The sequence below is a fragment of the Dipodomys spectabilis genome, unplaced genomic scaffold (genome assembly GCF_019054845.1).
Source record: "Dipodomys spectabilis isolate Male_0828 unplaced genomic scaffold, ASM1905484v1 ptg000157l, whole genome shotgun sequence".
Taxonomy (NCBI): Eukaryota; Metazoa; Chordata; class Mammalia; order Rodentia; family Heteromyidae; genus Dipodomys; species Dipodomys spectabilis.
The window spans coordinates 5,154,356-5,173,393 of record NW_024870834.1 but is presented as its reverse complement, the minus strand read 5'-3'; the positions used below and the strand labels follow the sequence as shown (position 1 = coordinate 5,173,393).

Below are 19,038 nucleotides of genomic sequence, written 5' to 3'. Positions count from 1 at the left end.
GGAAGAAGGAGGAAGAAGGAGGAAGAAGGAGGAGGAGGAGGGGAAGAGGAAGAGGAGGAGGAGGAGGGGGAGGGGGAGGAGAGGAGGAGGAGGAGAAGAGGAGGAGGAGAGGTTTTCCAGGCTCTAGATCTGCTTTCTTGTGACTAACGGGGGTGTCTGCCTCCACACCCTAGGAGACAGCCAGACCCTCTGGGGACATTCGTGGGCCAAAGACAAGACAAAGAGGGATGTGGAGAGCCTCAGGCCATGCCACCACCCCAGGTGCTGCATGCAGGGGGGCTGCGCTCAGCCTGTCAGCGGTGCTGCCCAGCCAGGGCCAGCCTGGGAAGAGGATGTTTTCCTCCTTCAGGAGGCTCCGGGTTTACAAGGCATGAAGTCCCGGACGAGGCCAGGGTCAGCTGGTGCCCACCACCTTCCCATGTCCACTAGTGCCACGAAGGTGTCCTCCCGGCCAGGGGGTCCAGGCCTGCAGACTCACACCACCGCATTGTTCACATCCACCCCTTTGTTGCCCTGTGCAGAGCTCATGGGGTACTCAGCAACACTGGTGCCATTTTCTTCTTTCCTCAGTGGTTTCCTGGAAGGGGGCGAAGGCAGGAGGGGGGGGGAGGCACAAACAGGGTTAGTCATCGGCATTTGGGGGGGGGGGGGGGCTCCCAGCCCTCCAGGCCCTTAGGGATTAGTATCTTTGGACTGCTGGTCCTTGTGGATCAGTCAGAAGCTAGGTAAGATTCTAATTTAGCATGTCAACCAGGACATGGTTGAGGAGGGAAGGGGAGTGAGACCACATGCCTGAACTGAGGCTTTTCTAGGCAATTAATGTATGGTCAGCCCAGTAGGATCAAGCTTTGATCGAATCCTTTAATTACAAGCAGACAGTTAAAGGTGAATAGTTGGGAGTCCGGATGGTTAGAAGAGAGGCGTTAGTGACCGCGTTTTGCACTCTTGCCTCTGTGTGGCCAAAAGCAATAGAAAAATGTGATGAAGGGGATGTTGGTCACAAGAGGCTAGTGTTGGTGATGACGCTGACGGTGGTAGCTGTGTTGTAATGATGGCGGACGAGGCGGCAGAGGTGCTAGTGGTGGTCAGGGCTTTGGTGATGATGGTGTGGTGGCTGTGTTGGTAACCGTGGTAAAGGAGACAGTAGAGGAGCTAGTGCTGATGATGGCCCACGGTGGTAGTGATGATGGTGGTGGTGGTTGTATGGTAACCATGATGAAGGCAATAGTGGTGCTAGTGGGGATGAGGGCCATGGCGGTGGTGATGATGATGGTGTGGTGGTTGCACTGCTAACGTGGTAGAGGTGGTGGTAGTGCTGCTGGTGGTGATAGCAATGGTAGGACAGAAGACCAGTGGGGATGATGATGGTGAATTCCCACGCTCCATTCGTTGGTACACACCAGTGGCTTTGGATACTTCACACTGAATCATCTGAAGCTTGTCCCAGAGGCCATGGAGCCCCGAGACCATTTCCCCTCTGCGCACAGGAGGTCAGGAAGGCTGGGCAGAGCCTTTGCTCTTGCTTGCTTGCTTGCTGAGGTCTCTGTACAGTGCCTGCTTCTGGCCTGGCTCGTTCAGACTCTGACTCCTACCCTGCATCCCGCACCCTGCCTGTGTTGTGCGTCCTGTGGGGCTCAGGGGCACGGTGCCCCATTGCTGCCTCCTGGGTGGATAGGATTTCCCATGGGGCCATCACTCATGTCCCCAGAGGTGCTGGGGTTGAGCCAGGCGGACTGCAGTTGAATGCTGTTTAAACTGAGTATTTATGGCGATTATCAAAAGCCCAAGATGGATTTGTCTTAAGTATCCCCAGAGCTTCCCAAAGCAATCGTGGTACTTAGTGACACGTTCGAAGCCCATAGGAAAAAGGCTGTGTGAGTGAGCTGAGGGGAGAGAGGAATTCCAGGAGACTGTCGGCGGTGTTCTGAGTGGGATCACCCGGCCTCAGTCAACACACTTTTCTTTGTGAGAAAAGTCACCCCCTGCAGCACGAGAGGGGACATCAAACCCCTCAAAGCACGGTGCAGCGTGCTTTATATAAAACACTCGCAGTAGAGATCGCCTTGTCTCTCCTCACTCCTCTGAAGCAGCTAGGCTGGAGCTGGAGGTCATTTCATGGGGAACCTGAGGCTTACCGAGGGCTCTGACTGCGGAGGTCCTCCAGCTAGACTGTGGTGGAGCCTTGCTCATCGTCACCCACTACTACTGTCTGACTGTCCTAGTCATGCTCACGAATGGGTTGGCATTCCCAGCAGCTATTCCCCAAGACACAGGAAAGCCTCCTCCACTCCTCAGAGATTCCCAAGGGCCCGGAGGCTGTCAGCTGCATTCACCTTTAACCCTGGACGCTCATCACGCCCTATACCTCATTTATGGAGCTGCTCACTGATCTCTGCCAGGGCAGGGGCGTGAGGTCACATGGAGGGCTCTCCTGAGAAGTGGACTCCACTTGCTTCTCCCCTGGCACCCAGGACACATCCTCTACCAATGTGCTCCCTGGGCTGTGCCCCAACGCTGCTCCCAAACCTGTCAGGTTTCCGATGAGAGCTGGATTTTCCTGGAGCAGAAGATGACTCTACCCCTGTCCCCGACTTCCTCCCTTCACGGCATTGAGTGGCTGACATGGCATGCATGCTGCACCACCTTTCTGAGCCTCTGTTTCCTCATCTGTGAAAATGAGCATGACCGTGGCGCCCACTTAGCAGGCTTGCTGGGATGATTAGACACGTTAGTGGTGTCCAGCGCATGGGCGGGTCTCCGGCATAGGTAAGTACACGTTAGCTCTCAGCGCTGCTGTGGGAGAGGTGTCGGCAGGAGGAGCTGTGCCCTGGGCAGCAAAGGCCACAACGCTCTGGTCTGCCGGGGCAGCCTACCTAACACGCCCTCTGAGGTTCCAGAAGTGCTAGGGGGAGCTGGCCTGGCTCCAGGCTCCTGGCGGGCCAGTCAGGGGTGGTCCCCTTAAGCCCAAGAAAGACATTGCCACCCGGGTCCAGGCAGAGATGGCCACCCAGAGCTCCTTAAATGGCATGGTTCCTAAAACCAAGAGAAAGGCGAGTGAGCTTCTCCCTGGCTGTGCCCAGGGGTCCTGGGAACGAGGGAGCTTGGTCCCATCTGGAGACCTCTTGTCCGGACCTGGGCCTGGCTAGCCACAGCTGCTCCATGCTGTCCTCTGGCAGGACGATGCCCAGAGCTCCTGCGGCACAGTCTCGAGGGACTTCTGCAGAAATGGTGTCGCCTGGCATCTCCGAGCTGGGCGGGCAGAGCAGAACCCAGGGGGCTCTCTTGGGTCCCACTGCTAAGGAGATGACAACTTCACAGGGGAGAGGGTAGTCCTGAGCAGCCTGCTGAGGGAGGGGGGAGGGAGGGGGGAGGGAAGGAGGGGGAGGCTGCCCAGCTCCCTTCCTCTCTCACTTGCCCCAGCACAGGGTCTGCTTTGATGCAAGTGTCAGGACCCAGAGGCCTCCTTCCCAAGATATCCGTTCTCCCCACTGCCCAGGATGGATAGCGTGTACATGCACGGGCGTGCACGCATGCACGCGCGCACACACACGCACGCACACACACACCCCTGCATGCACATACACCACTGAGGTTCACTGTGTGGCTCCTCTAACTGTAGATTTACTGTAGACAACACATGTCCTAACTCCAGACCAAATGGGGAGCCCCAAGGGCCCCCCCTCATATTTGCTGATGATGGAGGCTCCAAGGCCCTGGGGCCTGGAGGAAGGTGCACAGATGGAGGGGGCTGGGTGCCTCCCTGCTGCTACCTCTCACCTCCAAGCCCTTCTCAGAGCTGAGCACCTCAGTCCGGTCAGGACCGTGCCTGGCAATGATGGTGAGAAACAGCAGCTCCTGAATCTCAAGGGAAGCCTGTGGGAGAAATGTCAAACCTAGACAGCAGGGACACCAGTGAAAGAGCGCTGGCCCTAGCCACAAGACTGATTCGTATACTGCAACAAAGCCAGAATCTAGACTGTCACCAAGGCACCAAAGACATCCGAAGGGCTCTGAGCAGCCAAGGCCATGGTCAGTGCCCAGCATTTGACCAGAAGAGGCCCTTCCTGGCCCTGCATGAACTTGGACTTGACTCTCGGTAAGAGAAGCTGTGCTGATTGGATACTGGGTGAGAGAGACAGAGACTGAGCCTGAGGACATCTGGGGAGTAGGGCTAAAGAACATGCCCAGCAGGGAGATGGGACAGGTGGGTGTCTCTGCACGGGCCCCCACCTGGCCACAGATGCTTGGTTCCATGAGGTAACCCCGTGCCATGGCCCCAGGGCTCCAAGACACTTCAAGGTGAGTTCCATGCTCCCACAATTTGTGGAGAGCTGAGCATGGATGGAGAGTCCCAGTCCTGTCCTGTCCTCCCTGCTAGCAGGGACCACAGTGTGCATACCAGAAACTAGGGGAGCCAAGACCACAGAGGGCCCGGGAAAGGGGTGCTGGTGAAGGACTGGGGGCTGGGCATTGAAAACTGGACATGTTCTCCATTCCCAAGCCAGGTTCTAAGTCACTCTTCCAGAATGGAGCAGGGGCGGAGGGAGTTAAGTGTGCTGGGATTCTACAGAGCACTTACCAGATTAAAACCTGCGGTCCAGGATGTCTCTGTAAACAAGTCTCTATTCAAGCCTCAGGAATAGCCACCAAACAGTCCCTAAAGGCCAGGCACTGTGCCAGGCACAAGTCAGAAGAGATAACTGAAGCCACCTGACACGCGTGTGCACACACCCTCAGACACGCCTGCGTGGGCCCACGCGTGAACCACCCTTCCCTCAACAGAGGCAGAGAGCAGTGACCCAGGGCAGGGAAGACAGACGGAACTTGCTTTCATCTGTGAAACAGCAGGTTGACCCTTCACCTTGGACGCTTATAGTGGCTCAGACTCTGTAGGAACCTCATTCCCTCCCCTCTCTCTGACAGTCCAGTTTTGGGGCGGGTGGGGGGGTAGGGGAATGCCACAGGCTCAGTAAGAAGGAGCCCTTCTTTGCGCCACCCCAAATCTCCAAAGAGAAAGCACCATTGTCACATTGACAATGAATGTCTAGTGAGTCTATAATCCAGGGAAGAATTCAAGGGGAGCTGGTGCCCAGGTGGCAAGGGGCGGGGACCGAGGGCAGAGTGTGGGGCGAGCAGGGAGCCCCAGTCCGCCCTGCAGGGGGTTGGGGTCTCCTGGAGACCCTGGAAGCCGCGTATTGATCACATCTCCAGGAGGCACTGTGGCTCCAGAAGGAACCAGCACAGCATGCTAAGCGGCTCAGCCACATCCAATATGGACACTGTCATGCTAAAGTCAATTTCCAGGTCTGCTTCCCCCCTCCCCCAGGGGTGTCTGTTAGGTACAGGTACAATGGGAGTTGAGAATTAAGGGTGCTGACCTTGCTGTGTTCCGTAGCGGAAAGTCAGTACGCACTGTTTAAAAACCACTCTGCACCCTCCAAAGGCAAGCACATGACGCCCCCAGGCAGGGAGAGCTGGACCCCTCCCTTCCTCACTATAACCTGCCTTTTCTCTTCATAGACCTTGCTGTCTTCTGGAGCAGAAAGTCAATAAGCACTGTTTAAATAGCTGCCTGCCAATCACTTAGAATCTACGGAGAAATACCAAAGAAAGCAATTAAAAGTGGCTGCCTGGACAGGTGCTGCTGGCTCACGCCTGGAGCTACTCAGGAAACTGACATTTGAGGATCAAGGTTTGAAGCCAGCCTAGGTATAGAAAAGTCTGTGAGACTCTTATCTCCAATTACCCAGCAAAAAGCTGGAAGTGGAGCTGTGGCTCAAGGGATAGAATGCCAGCCTTGAGTGAAAGAGCCAAGCCCTGGTACTGGCAGGCATGGACAGACAGACAGACACACACACACACACACACACACACACACGTCTGCCTCTCAAGGGGACTAAGGGAAGAGGAGGTGAAGGCCAAGGACTATTGTTTTTCTTCATAGCCTTCGTGGAACGATTTGCCACTTGGGAACTGCATGTGTGTGTGATTACTCCAGTATGTATAAAAACTAAACTAAAAAGGTGTATGAAGCCAGCAGAGCCCTAACCTCACTTCTTCATCACGCAGCACCCTCCGGAGGCACGCACCGACACCCCGAGTCTGGGTGGAGAAAGCTGCCCCCTCCTTCCCTCACCACAACCTGCACGTTCTCTTCGTAGCCCTTACGGTCTTTCATCCTGTTCCCTCTGGTAGTTTGCTGGTCTTGTGCTTAATCCCCTCCTTCCACTCACAAAAGGCGGGGGTCCTGGGCACCAGGACGTACACAGTGAACACATACGGACCAACACGGACGTCCTGAGCAGCCCTGTGCCAGCCACTGGGCTTCAAGGCCCCAACCATGAGGTAAAAGCTTCTACTACAAGTGGCTGTGAACAGCCGTGAACGCCAGAGCTGAGCCCAGGGGAAGGGGTGCAGAGCCTCAGTCTGGAGCGCCGAGTCTCGTCTTCAAATCTTTGCCGAAAAGCTGACCAGATCGCCCCCTGCAGCCAGGCCACAGATGGCAGGGCACTTTGGGGGTACTTCCTGAGTTCCCCTGAAGACATCCTCAAATGTCAACCTGGCATCTCTAGAATCACCTTCCTAGCCAGTTCTAGAACCTTCCACTTGCGGTAGGGCCATTTAACAAAAATGGCTTAGAAAAACTACCTTGGGACTTATGGCTGTGAGGGTTAAAAAAAATCCTGTTTAAAGAGTGGGGTGTATTATGCAGCCATTAGAAATGACAAAATAATGGCATTTGCAGGGAAATGGATGGAGCTAGAAGGAATCATGTTGAGCGAGGTAAGCCAAGAACGAAGAGACAAACGGTACATGGTCTCCCTGATAAGTGGATGCTAAATCCAAAATGTTAGGTGATACGACAAAACTAACAGGACTTAAGAAACAAAGAACTCCCGCTCATCTGGTAGAACCACTACTAAGTATCCCCATGCTGCTGATCACAAATATGGTATATAACATGTGAACACTGTTATATATTACAGACTGTGGTAGACAATTTGCTCCAGGGAAGTTAGAATGAACTTGTGACTTTGAAATTATGTAATCACTTAATCACAATCAAAAAAAAAAAATAAAAAGAACCTCGGGGAAGGAGGGAGGGAGGGGATGGTAGGGGGAAAACAATGGAGGGGGTAACAATGTTCAAGAGGAAGTGTACTCATTACCTCACTCATGTAACTGTAACCCTCTGTATAGTATCTTTACAATAAAAAAAAAAAAAGAGTGGGGTGTACTGCTGCATTTGTCTTCCGACTGTTTTCCATGGTGAGAGAAAAGGCGTGTTCCAAATGAATGTGCGCAGTGACCAGGGTGGTCCCTGGGCAGTGCCGCACTGCCGGCTTGCTCTTCCAGGCGGTGAGATGGGCTCTGGGGGTGGCCTTGTCTACAGGTAGGAACGTCCTTCTCCCCCAGGGCTCAGCCTGCTTTCACCTTCCCTGCAGAGCCCCTCCTGACACTCAATACCCTCCTGCGCCGGGGACTCTCCCTGGATTGCAGGCGGAAGGCTGAGTGGAAATGGCTGGGCTGCCGCCTCTGCTACCCCCAGCTGCCCATTCTCTCCCTGCCCTGTGCCTCAGGAAGCTGGCCTCAGCTGGCTTGGTTCCTCTTGGACTGGGGTTTGGCCATTTGAGTCATCCATGGAGACTCAAGAGGTAGCAGAGGTTGGGAGAAGATCCAGCCCTTCTTCCCTGTCTTGGGAATACATCTGGCAGGTCCAATCACAGGCCCAGCTGGAAGTCCTTCTAATGTGTGAGCCACTCCTGCTCTCAGAAGGCACCCATGGCATAATTTTCTAGTCTTTCCTCTCCCTAGGGTGCTCACCATCCCCACTGCTCTATTCCCAGCCAGTTTTGTTGCTTGTACCAGCCAGCGGATATGCCTAGAGAGATGTCCTAGACCAGAGCCACGCCCACCCCCGGAGGAGCCACACCCACTCCATAGTAAGAAAGCCTCTCCTGGGAGAGGCTGGGAGATGTGGTACAGACGTATTAATGGGAGTCAGTTCTGCTACATTCCCTTCCTCTCCTCCAAAGGCAGGAAACCCATTTCTTCAGGGGAGCTTGGGGCAGGAAGTGGGCCCAGCTGTCTCAGTGTGCCTTTCGGAAGCTCTGAATCTATGAAAGGTTAGGCTGAGCATCTCCCAAAGATGAGGAGGGACTGGCAGCCAGGGCCGCAGTGCTGCACTCTCCCCTGAAACCCTCAGGCTCCCACAGCCCAGTCACAGGCAGCCTGCTCAGCCTGGAATCAGAGGCTCCCCAGTCAGGTCCCCGGGGGGAGGGGGCAGCTCCTCCTGGGGCCTGGGAGCGCAGGCCCATGCTCTGCTCCTGAAAATCTTCCTAGTCCAGAAGTTCATTAGCCCCGACTCTGCTGAATTCACTATTTCTCCTCAACAGCCACCGCAGCCACTAGCTCCCTTCCCAGCCTCAGGGCTTCTAGGTCCCTCCTCCCTGGGGTTACTTAGTAATAGCAGAGCCTGAGTGGGATCTCGCCAAGGCCAAGGCCCTGCCCCGCGGTCTCTGTCTGCCTGTCCTTGTGGCGAGGTAGGGAGGGGCAAGGCACCCTGCACCAGTCCTCAGAGCCCCTTCTTCCACAGCCCTGAGGACAGACGGGACGTGGGGGGGGGGGGGGGGGGCGGGCGGGAGGATCTTCCTAGCCAGAGTGAGAGTTGAACTTATTGTGAACACCACAACACCGCTCGGTGACCAGGGCTGGGCTTCAGTTCTAGGTTCAAAGTCTGGCTTCACGCTCCCTGGTTGTGCCATCCTCTGCACAGCAGCTCCCTAACTGTGAGAAGGTGAGAAGGTGAAATGGGAGGGAACACTGGGGAGAGAGGAGTCAGCGCTGGCTGGGGAGCGACGGGAGGGAGCCACAGTCTCCCTGTCTCTTGGGAGTGTGCCTTAGCCATCTCTCTGCAGTATAGGAGGGCTTTCCCTGGGAAGCACAGCCCTGGGCTGGGCCTGTCCAGTGTGGCAGTGCCCCCTGGTGTGTGGGTCTTCTGCCAGGCGCTGGAGGCAGGCTGATGGCTTTTCATGGCTCTCAAACCATGTGTAGATCAATTGCTTGTTGTAAGATGTGTGTGTGTGTTGCTGTACTAGGGCTTGAACTCAGGGTTTGTGCACCGTCCTTTAGCTTTTTTACTCAAGGCTAGCACTCTACCACTTGAGCCATAACTCCATTTCTGGCTTTTTGGTGGTTAATTGGAGATAAGAGCCTCATGGACTTTCCTGCCAGGGCTGGCTTCAAATAGCAATCCTCAGATCTTAGCTTCCTGAGTAGCTCATATTACAAGTGTAAGCCACCAGTGCTTGGCTTGTTTTTAAAGACTTTTAACTTGATATGCTTGCCTTGCTGTATTTGAATGGTTAAAGAATGAAAAAAGGATGTGTTTAAGTGTCACAATTATTCTTTGGACCTCAGTAAATTAAGGGGAAAAAAATCTTTCTTCAAAATACATGATCAACCCCCATTCCCCTGTGGTATTTTACATTTATTGCACTGCTCTGAGCCTGACCTATTACTCCCCTAAGCCTGACAGGGGCTGTATTCCCGAGATCTGCTTTACAATAGTCTAGTAATAAGAAAGAGTGAGGGGTTCCGGGGGAATGGTTATGGTAGTTACAGTAAAAAAAAAAAAAATCTTGCTGGGTGCTGGTGGCTCATGCCTGTAATCCTAGCTATTCAGGAGGCTGAGATCTAAGGTTTGCAGTTCAAAGTCAGCCTGGGTAGGAAAGCCTATGAGACTCTTGTCTCCAATTAACCACCAGAAAACCAGAAGTGGTGCTGTGGCTCAAGTGGTAGAGAGAGAGAGTGTGTGCCTTGAGCTGAAGAGCTGAGGGACAGCGCCCAGGCCCAGAGTTCAAGCCCTATGACCGACCAAAAAAAAAATCTTGGCCATCTCTGGGTGAGGGTAGATGGGAGTTCATTATACACTCTGTGCTTAATCATATATCTTAAAAAAAGAAAGTGACGAATGGGCGGAAGAGCGCCCAGCCCGCCGGGGTCTCCGGGGCACAGAGCCAGCACGGTGGGTGAGCACTCACCTTTTTATGGCTTTGTAGCAAATGATGACAAGCACGGTGAGAAACACGAGGGAGGCACAGCATACGGCGATGACGATCACCAGCCCCGACCACCAGCTTTCCTCAGTGGGGCACGAGGTAGAGTTGGGAGCTGGAAGAGACAGGAACAGCCTGAGTCTCCCCAGAGGAGCGGGGCGCAGCCAGTGTCTGAGGTGCGTCTGTCTCTGCGGCCATCCAGCCATCCATCACCCGGAGGAAGGCCCTCTGACCTTTCCTGTCTCTGCCCCCACCCCAGGCAGCTGACATCATGGCTGGCCCCCAGCCAGGCGGTTCCTCTCCCCTCCTTTGTGGCTCCATCCTGGCCCTGGAGTGCGCTGAGCGCTGCCCGGCCGTCCATCCTCCCAGGCATGAGCTAACTGACAGCAGGGTCAGGTTTAATTTCCCATGAAAAATAACAGAACATCTCATTCTCTCAGTTGAGGCATTAAATCCGGTTCTTCTGCAGGTGGGGGCGGGGAGCTGGGCTCACAGGGGACGCTGGGGGAGGAAGGAGAGAGAAGGAAGCGGTCAGTGTCGGCGTGGAGGCTGGCTGTCTGATGTGTGGCTCCTGCCCAGGTGGTAGGCACCTGCAGCTTCCTGTGTGAGCGGCGGCAGGGAGGGGAGGCCAGTTGGAAATGTAAGGACGCCCTTTTGCATCCGCTGTGTGAGGGACCCCTGAAGCACGCATGTCAATGGGCCCATTCACTTCCCTCTGAGAAAAGCGAGGACATCCCCAACCATTGGCAAGACCCAAGGAGGAAGCATCTAGAACTGCAAAAGGGATGGGAGTAGGGGAGAAAAAAAGAGAGGCAGGGAAGGGCTGGGGTGCAGGATAAAAAAGCAGCAAGCGATGGACAGACAGACTCACTCAGGGCAGGTCCTCAAGATATGTCAGACATGCAAATGATCGGAACTGTGCCCCACTCGGTCCGCTCGGAACTAGGCACCCAGGGGCTGCATGTGTGTGCAGGGTCAGGTGGAGCACTGCGCAGGCACAGCGTGGATGGTCTTGTGTCTGTGTCCACCATGAGTACCCCCTCTGACAGCTGGGCCGGAGGGAAGCACAAATGGGAGCTACACCCCATTTGGGCATTTCCAGCACTTTCTAGCTCATCTGTACCCTACTCTTCTGCAACTCCTGTTCTGATTTCTAAATTCACACATTAGACTTGCTTGCTCCTGACATCCATATAAATGCAATGCGTGCAACAAACATTCCTTTCTGTCTGCCTCCCTCCCTTGACGTAGTGGTTTGAGGATTCACCTGTGCGATTGCACAGTTCAGTCATTCCTTTCTATTGCTGAGTAATATTCCACCGTGTGGGCGTGCCACAGTTATCTAGTCTCCTGTGGGCAAACTATAAAGTGTTCCCAGGTTTTTGTCCAGCATGAAAAAAAGCTGCTGCAAACATTTGCATGCAAGTCTTTGCACAGACAGGTTTTCATGTTCCTCTTGGATGAGCATAGCAGTGGCAGCTCCGGGTCCCACAGAGTGTGCGTGATCGATGATGCCCTGAGGAACTGCCAGGCTGCTTTGCCCAAGTACTCATACTTTCGTGCCCTGCTTCCTTGTAGAGCCAAGAAAACGGGTGAGAGAAAATTAGAGAGCTACTGAGATGCTACTGAACTCAGCCGGGCCAGAGCTCCAGGAAGCCATTGCCTGGTGCCTGGGGGATTGATCTGTGCTAAAACCCCATTAACAGATGCAAAGCCCAAGGGGCAAACCTCAGATCCTCCCAGACCCCGAACAAAACTGGTGAAGCCTTCTGCAGAACGGCAGGACCAGCACATCACCAGCCGCTCTCAGTCTGGCCCGAGAAACGACCACAGCAAAGACACAGAGCCCAGAATTCAAAGCAGGAGCAAACGCTGAAGTGAACTTGTCTAAGACTTGACACCAAACTCCAAATCCTTCCTTTCGCTTCCTCATTTGGGGGTGTCTCTGACTTGACGAGACCTTGCAGGGTGCCCTGGCGCCGACCCACCTGCACACACCACCGTGGGAGAGTGGTTCCCTCCAGGCTTTCTCTGTCCATCCGGGCTCCACCCCCAAAAGACGTGCCCCATCTTCACTGCCAACGCTACTTTTGGTGATGATCTCAGGCTGCAATGCCTCTGGGCAAGTCTGGACCACAGAAGATTGCCTCCCCCACCCCATCCTGGGGCTAGGAAGAAAGAAATCTACCAGTGTGCAGTCTTGGCCAGGGCCTGTACCCCAGTCTAATAGCACTTGGAAATATGGGGATTGGGTAATCCTAGAATCTATGGATGTTAACGACATGGGAAAAAATATTTAGATGTAAGGAAGAATGGGTCCATCGAAGCCCCCATGTTCATCGGCTTGGGGGGTTCTGTAGCACCCCCAAACCTGGCGGCTGATCACGTCATCTCTTTGCTTTATGTTCTGTTATTGGGGTGGGGGTTCTTTTTTACGGTCACTTCTCAAGTCACAGCTGACGCTGACGGCGCTGAACTGTGCCCATGTCCTTCTACTCAGTCCCCTCTAGTACTTGGCAGGCCAGACCAAGAGCGGCTGGTGATGTCCTGAGCAGACTGGGGACTCAGATTTGAGGAGACAGCGCCTTGAAGGTGCTCATTCGCTCACTCATTCATCCGACATACACTGAGCATGCCTGGTGCCTGGCACCATGCTGGGAGCTGGAGATACAGCGATAAATCACACATGCGCCGTGCCCTTGCAGGCCTGGCGCCAGCTGTGTCTTGGATCATTACAGAGCTGACTAAGACCCGCTCATCTTGCTCAAGGAGCCAGCAGTCTCCAAAAGCTGCGACATGATTTGCTGATAGGCCAGGCGAAGGTCAACTGGAGAGGGGACACCAGGTGTTCAGGTGGTGCTGGCGGGGTGACGCCGGGGAGGAGCAGGTGGCCAGACAGGAGAGTCTGCGACACCAGTACTGTCACGAGCCCAAGTAAGGGCACCCCAGCCTCTGCCACCTCTGAACATGACAGCGGCCGGAGCTGCCCACACACCGCGGCAGGGGCCACACCCCCTCCCCATGCTCAGTGAGGCTAGGTCTGCTGACTTCAGTACACACTTGTGACACCTGGAGAGATGGTGACGGGCAGGCCAGCAGAGAGGGCAAGTTAGAAGGACCCAAGCTCATGTTTGCTCTCTCAGGCAAGCCTCATTCTTTTCAGTTAAGAAATGCATCAGTTCCAGGCACTGGTGGCTCACTTCTGTAATCCTAGCTACCCAGGAGGCTGAGAGCTCAGGATCACAGTTGAAAGCCAGTTTGGGCAAGAAAGTCCATGAGACTCTCATCTCCAATGAACCAGCTGAACACTGGAAGTGGTGCAGTGGCTCAAAGTGGTAGAGCACTAGCCTTGAGCAAAAGAGCACAGGGACAGCGCCCAGGCCCTGAGTTCAAGACCCAGGACTGACCCCCACCTCACCCCACCCCCCCAAAAAAAGGAAAGAAAGAAATGCATCAAGCTGGGCACCCACTCATGGCTCACGCCTGTAACCCTAGCTACTAGGAGTCTGAGATCTGAGGATTGTGGTTCAAAGCCAGCCTGGGTAGGAAAGTCCGTGAGACTCGTAACTCCAATTAAAAATACCAAAAAGCTGGAAGTGGAGCTGTGGCTCAAGTAGCAAAGTACCACCCATGAGCCAAAAGCTCAGGAAGAGCACCCAGATCCTGAGTTTAAGCTTTGTAACATCTCCTTCCAGCCAAGAAGGGGGACCAGAAGCCACGTAAACCCCCAGAAAACAAGCCACACGTGATTCTCTAAATAGTGAGGATCAGCAAACAACGATTCCCCAAGACACGAGAGACACAATGAATTGTGTTGGGCAGGGAGAGCCCTGGGGCCCTGGCCAGCTGTGAACAGGGAGAGGCAGTCACCACTACTAGGATGGAGGAGTAAGGAAAGCCAACAGCAAACAATGATGGTGTGGAGACCTGATTACACCTGGCGGAGAACACCATAAAAAGAAACAGAAGAGAAGCCAGCGAGGTGGGAGCTTCAGGTGAGCCTCTTATTCAGAGTCAGGGGCGATTCTGCGGGGAGCTTGTGGGTTCCCCCAAATTCATACAAGAACGGTGTCTGGCCAGACGGACCCTTCGGCTGCTCTCCCTGTCTGCCTTCCTGTGAGTCCAGTGGTAACTTCAAAGCACACAGCACAGGTAGGCATCATGGAGCCTGGACAAATTATACTCTGCTCTACAGTGAGGAAACTGAGGCTACATAGGCCCAGCCCAGCCCTGGAATAGCTAAACGTTGGGAATCTGAGGTCCGAGGGAAGCTGAGCGCTGAGTGACAGGAGGGAAGTGTTCCCGCGAGAGGGATGAGCCAGTCAGAGTTGCTGCAGGCTTCTGGAGACAACACCACGTGCAGTAAGGTATCATGCAGCCATGCAGTCACACACACTTGTCTGGAGGAACGGGGTGACAGCCACGTTATTTCTTTTAAAGCTATTTTGCATCTTGAGCTGGAGGCTTTATCTGTGACTCAGCCTCCTGACCCTGCATGTGGCCACCAGTGGAGAGGCCGGCTGTTCCTTCACGCAGTGCCCTTCCTGAGAATAGCCTGCACCCTGGGCCCCGCTGGGACCTGGGGGGCATCATTAGATGTGCCCCTCTTCACTTCAAACTCCGTGGTGACTCATGCCCAGGCTGCCTAAGTGGCTGCCTGACTGCACTGTGGGGAAATTCGACTTACTTATGGCCAGGTGAGGAAGGCTTCCTGCCTTGCCCAGCCCCACAGGGTCTCTCTACCTACTTGGCCAGCGCTGCCTCTGTGATGGAGGTCAGTTCCTGTCTCATCCCATGGGCCAACGTCCACGATCCTGTCTCCAAACACAGAGGTCAAAGGCCAGAGCTGCAGGGCTGAGCCTGGAGTTATTGCTCTGTCTTAGGGTTAGCACCCCAGACATGTGGCAGGAGGAAAGCTTTCCCTCAGGGAAGGCCTAATCTAATTACAATCTGCCAATGGCCATTCAGATATTTATACCATCACTTGTGGGCCTTACAAAATCATTAACACAAGATGGCCACGGGAAGCTGCGGAGAAGCATCCACACTGGTCCCATCTCCAGGTTCTTATCTAGCCCCTGGGCTGAGCACGGTCCTCCTCTGGAATGGGCACAGGTGGCCCAATCGGGTGTCAGGACTTCTCTGCAGGTCTCTCTCCCACCAGGTCTGAGGAAACTGCCCCGAGCTCCAGGACAGAAGCAGCACGTGAGCCGCAGCACGCAACCTGCCGCCCGCCAGCCACCCGCACAGCTTCCGTCCAGCCCCAGCCAGCTGGCAAAGGACACCACCTGGCTTCGTGTGGCTCACAGGGACAGTGAGAGGTGGGAGCTCTGCTGGTGGCTTGTGTGGTGGCTGAAGCTGCTTCACAGGCCCTTGGGATAAAGAGGAAACTGAGGCATGGAACAGCAGAAGGACTGCCAGGGATGCACAGAGACCAGACTCAGATTCTCACAGCGCCCAGCCTGCTTTATGTACTATACCAGAGCAAAGGGCGTGGGGCTCAGAGTTTGGTCTCTTGCCTTGGTCCCAAGCCTGGATCCCAATGAATGGCTTGACCCAGACCCAAGGTCCAGCGGGGAAGGGAAGGGGAGGGGCACCTTCTGCCCCACCCCACACAGAGCCCCATTGTCTCTGGACACAAGGGGTTGATTCTCAGCCACTGCTTCCCATTCATGGGCCCCAGGGATCCTCCAGTCCTGGGCAGGCCTGTGCCAGGGGCATCTACCAGCCCTGGGGCCAGCAGGGCCGGTTGTGGGGCAGCTCATTCCTGATAAGAAATCAGAAGAAGGTACCTGGGTTTCTGGGATGAACTTGAAACCACATTGGCCTGGGTGCTTGTGCCAACCCCTGAACTCAACTCCCCTTCCACACAGAGGGAAGAGGTGGCTGTGGACCTGGCCTCCATCTGTGCCTCCATTTGGGGGGGCCCTCACCCTTCCTCTACTGATTGGATGCCATCTCTAGCTTCTGGGTCCTACACAAGGTAACTTCTTTTCCATAAGCCTTCCTCCCTCAGCCAGTGGCTCCTGCAGCAGGAAGCAGCTGACCGCCCACAACGGTCAGCCTTGGTTTCCCTGCCCGTACTAAGCGGAAGACAGAGGGCACAGGCCCAGCCCCACAGCACTGCAGGACCCCCGCAGGTGCCTCAGAGGGGCTAGACGTTTCCATTCTGCTGTAGATTGTGAATGCTGTAGCCTATCTGGAGCTCCTGGCCTGCAGCTGCTGGGAAGCAGTGTACCAGCGGTGCCTCATGCCCTGGGGTACAGATGGACAGGCACTCCAGCCCTGCGGGACTCGCTCCATGGCCTCCCCAGCCTGTCCCTACACCACTGCTGCTCCAGTCAGCCCAGCTGTTCAGGTGCTGAAGATGGAAATGTTGGTCCATGACATGCACAAACCCGAGATGACAGATGTCAGGGTGTCACCAGGCTGTCTCTGAGCTCCAGAGTCACCCACACCACAAGGGCTGAGTCAGCTTGGCCCTCGCTCGGCTTCCTATAGGAGGACTTCCCGGGACCCCAGGTCCAGCCTTCCTAACTGCTCTACTTGAGGCCCTGAAGCCTCCTCTCAGCCACACCTCTGTGCATGTGGCATCTCCCAAGAGCCAGCACCCCAGCCTGGTCTTCCCCAGCTGGAAGCATCTAGCGATGGGCTGGACCTCTTCTCCCTGCCCTCCTCAGTCCCACCAGGAGCCTCCTCCCTGCCAGGTTCAGGCCCCGCCTGGAGCTGCCCTCTGCTGAGCCCTGTCTTCGGAGCCCATGGTTAGGCCGTGGGTGGCCAAATGGTGTGGCTGTCCCTTCAGCCCAGTCCCTCTGCCTCCCCCTGACTCCTGCTCCCCTCTCAGCAGCCCCTCCTCTTTGGGTATCAGTTGCCCAGTTCGGCAGCACTGACTTTGAATCAGGGCCTGGAGAGGCGTGCCGGCCCTGACCCGGCCCTGATGTTATCTGGGCTTCTCCACTGCATGTTGTGAAAAGCTGGGGATACCTACCCACTTCTTCCCCTTGCCCCGAACCAACCTCCACCTCTCCTGTGCCTACAGACCCACACTTTGAGGAGTGGGTTTCCATGGCTCAGACAGGTCCTTCTACCTTTAAGTGGTTTAGGGGTCATGAAGCTCAGGCTAATGACCGGAACAGCAATGTCAGGAAATGATCATCTGGCTCTTGAGGGAGGCACCCAGCAAGAGGCAGGCCTCATCCCCGCACCAGTGTTCTGCAAAGCAGAACAGCTTGAAGGGCTAGGAGGGCTTCAGGGCAGGGCGGGTAGGTCTCAGCGTGAAGTAAGGGCAAAGGTGGCCTAGAGAGGTGAGGTTTGAACAATGGCTGGAATTTGGCAAGGGAGTTCAACCCAGGGAAGGCAGGGTCAACGTAAAATCCCTGAGTGACCGCTCCCAGCAGGGACAATGAGGTAAGGCTGTGTGGGGTCTGGAGGCCGGGAGGAGGAGTGAGAACTGGCATAGCCTGGAGCCTCTCAAGAGGGGTGGCAAGGCCTGACTTCCAGGGGGAGAAGTCTTGGAGCATATTGCCAGGAGCAGGAGAGAGATGAGGGGGACTTGAACTGTGGGGATGGGGGGAGGGAAGACAGTGATAGAGCAAAGGTTAGATTCAGGAAATGCTTTGAAGGTCAGTTTGTGACTGGGTGGAGGGAGGGAGGGACAGAAGAGCTAAGAGTGACTCTCAGGATCTGGGGCTGGGCTGTGGAAGGACGGAGCTGCCATGCACAGATGGGAATGGAGATCAGGCATCCATCACCCACCTGGAAAAGACGGCATGCCAGAAGCTTGATCTCAGCATCCGGAAGTGGGGTGTGGGGAGGGGCATGACTATGGGAGTTGTCTGTACCCACAGTGGCACCCAGGCCCCTCTTTGGGATGTTCAAGCTCCCTTCTCTGTGAGAAGGGAGAGGAGGCCCTGTGGGGAGGTGCTATTCAGGTTGGCTTTGGCTAGAGAGAGATGGAGGAGAGGTACTGGCAGCTGGCATCCCACTGGTCCCTGCTCCCCATGGGGGTGACTGGAACCTCATCCCTTGATGCCCGGGCTGAGGAGCCCTAGACTCTTCCACTGGTGACTTTAACTTGTGGCCTGTGCTCCACAGACCACTCTTCCCTCCAATGTATTTACTTCTGCCCAGCGTTCTGGGCACAGAGCCAGCATGGTGGCAGTGCGGCTATTTCTCATCAAGGTCCCGTCCTCAGGCTCAGCTCCTGCGGAGCATCTAAACCCCATGCATTATTAATCATTATCTCCATCACTCCTGAGCCTAATTAGGAAAGGAAAATTATGAATTGGGCCTATGTCTCTCTGGCTGGGGGCGGCCACCGCGTTTTGCCAGCATGAGGGAAAGAGGGTGGAGGCCAGGGTGGGAATTGCGAACAGTGGGAGGCTGGCTGGTATAGTTAATTATGCGTCTGTGGCCTTGTTTCCTTGCTCTTTGCCCAAACAGCCTCTTTATTCGGCTTCTGAAGGTGAGGACCTGTTTATCCACAGCAGCCACTGTGCTTGTCCCAGCCAAGCTGGTCCCACGCCCTGCCCTCTGTCCCTCCATCCCTGTGCCAGACCCCCCCAAGCACGCTGCTCTCAACGGAGCTGCAGATGCGCCCTCGCCATGAAGGTGCACTCACAATCATCAGCTTTATAACAGAACAAAGCTGAGGAGAAGTGACCAGGGGGGAGCATGTCCAGAAAGCTCCAGGTGATCACCTGAGCCCCAAGTTTCCCCCAGTTCCTCATCGCTCCAGTGGGAAGGCATATGCTCACTCAGCACCCATCTATCCCATTGCTACCACACTGTGCTCTGTGTCCAGAGCACTGGACAGAAATGAATAAATAACTCAGAGGGCAAGTGGGCTACAGAGGCGTAGGGGCCACAGGTGAGAATCATGGATGGAAAGGTCCTGAGCCCCATCCCCGGGACACTAGAGGAGGTCTCAGACACCAGTGCAGGGAGCAGAGGGGATTAGGGGTACCAAGATACTGAGAAC

General features: G+C 55.2%; 1 protein-coding gene across 1 annotated transcript in view; it reads right to left on the bottom strand.

The window, feature by feature from the left end:
- Positions 1 to 335: 335 nt before the first annotated feature.
- The window catches only part of Prima1 (proline rich membrane anchor 1), a 46,138-nt gene continuing 27,435 nt past the window's right edge, over positions 336 to 19,038 (bottom strand). Inside the window, exons 4-5 of the mRNA XM_042692677.1 lie at positions 10,044 to 10,173; positions 336 to 577 (exon numbers count right to left, since the gene is read on the bottom strand). Of these exons, the coding sequence (XP_042548611.1) occupies positions 475 to 577; positions 10,044 to 10,173 (233 nt within the window). The 3' untranslated portion in view covers positions 336 to 474. The remainder of the gene's footprint in view (positions 578 to 10,043; positions 10,174 to 19,038) is intronic.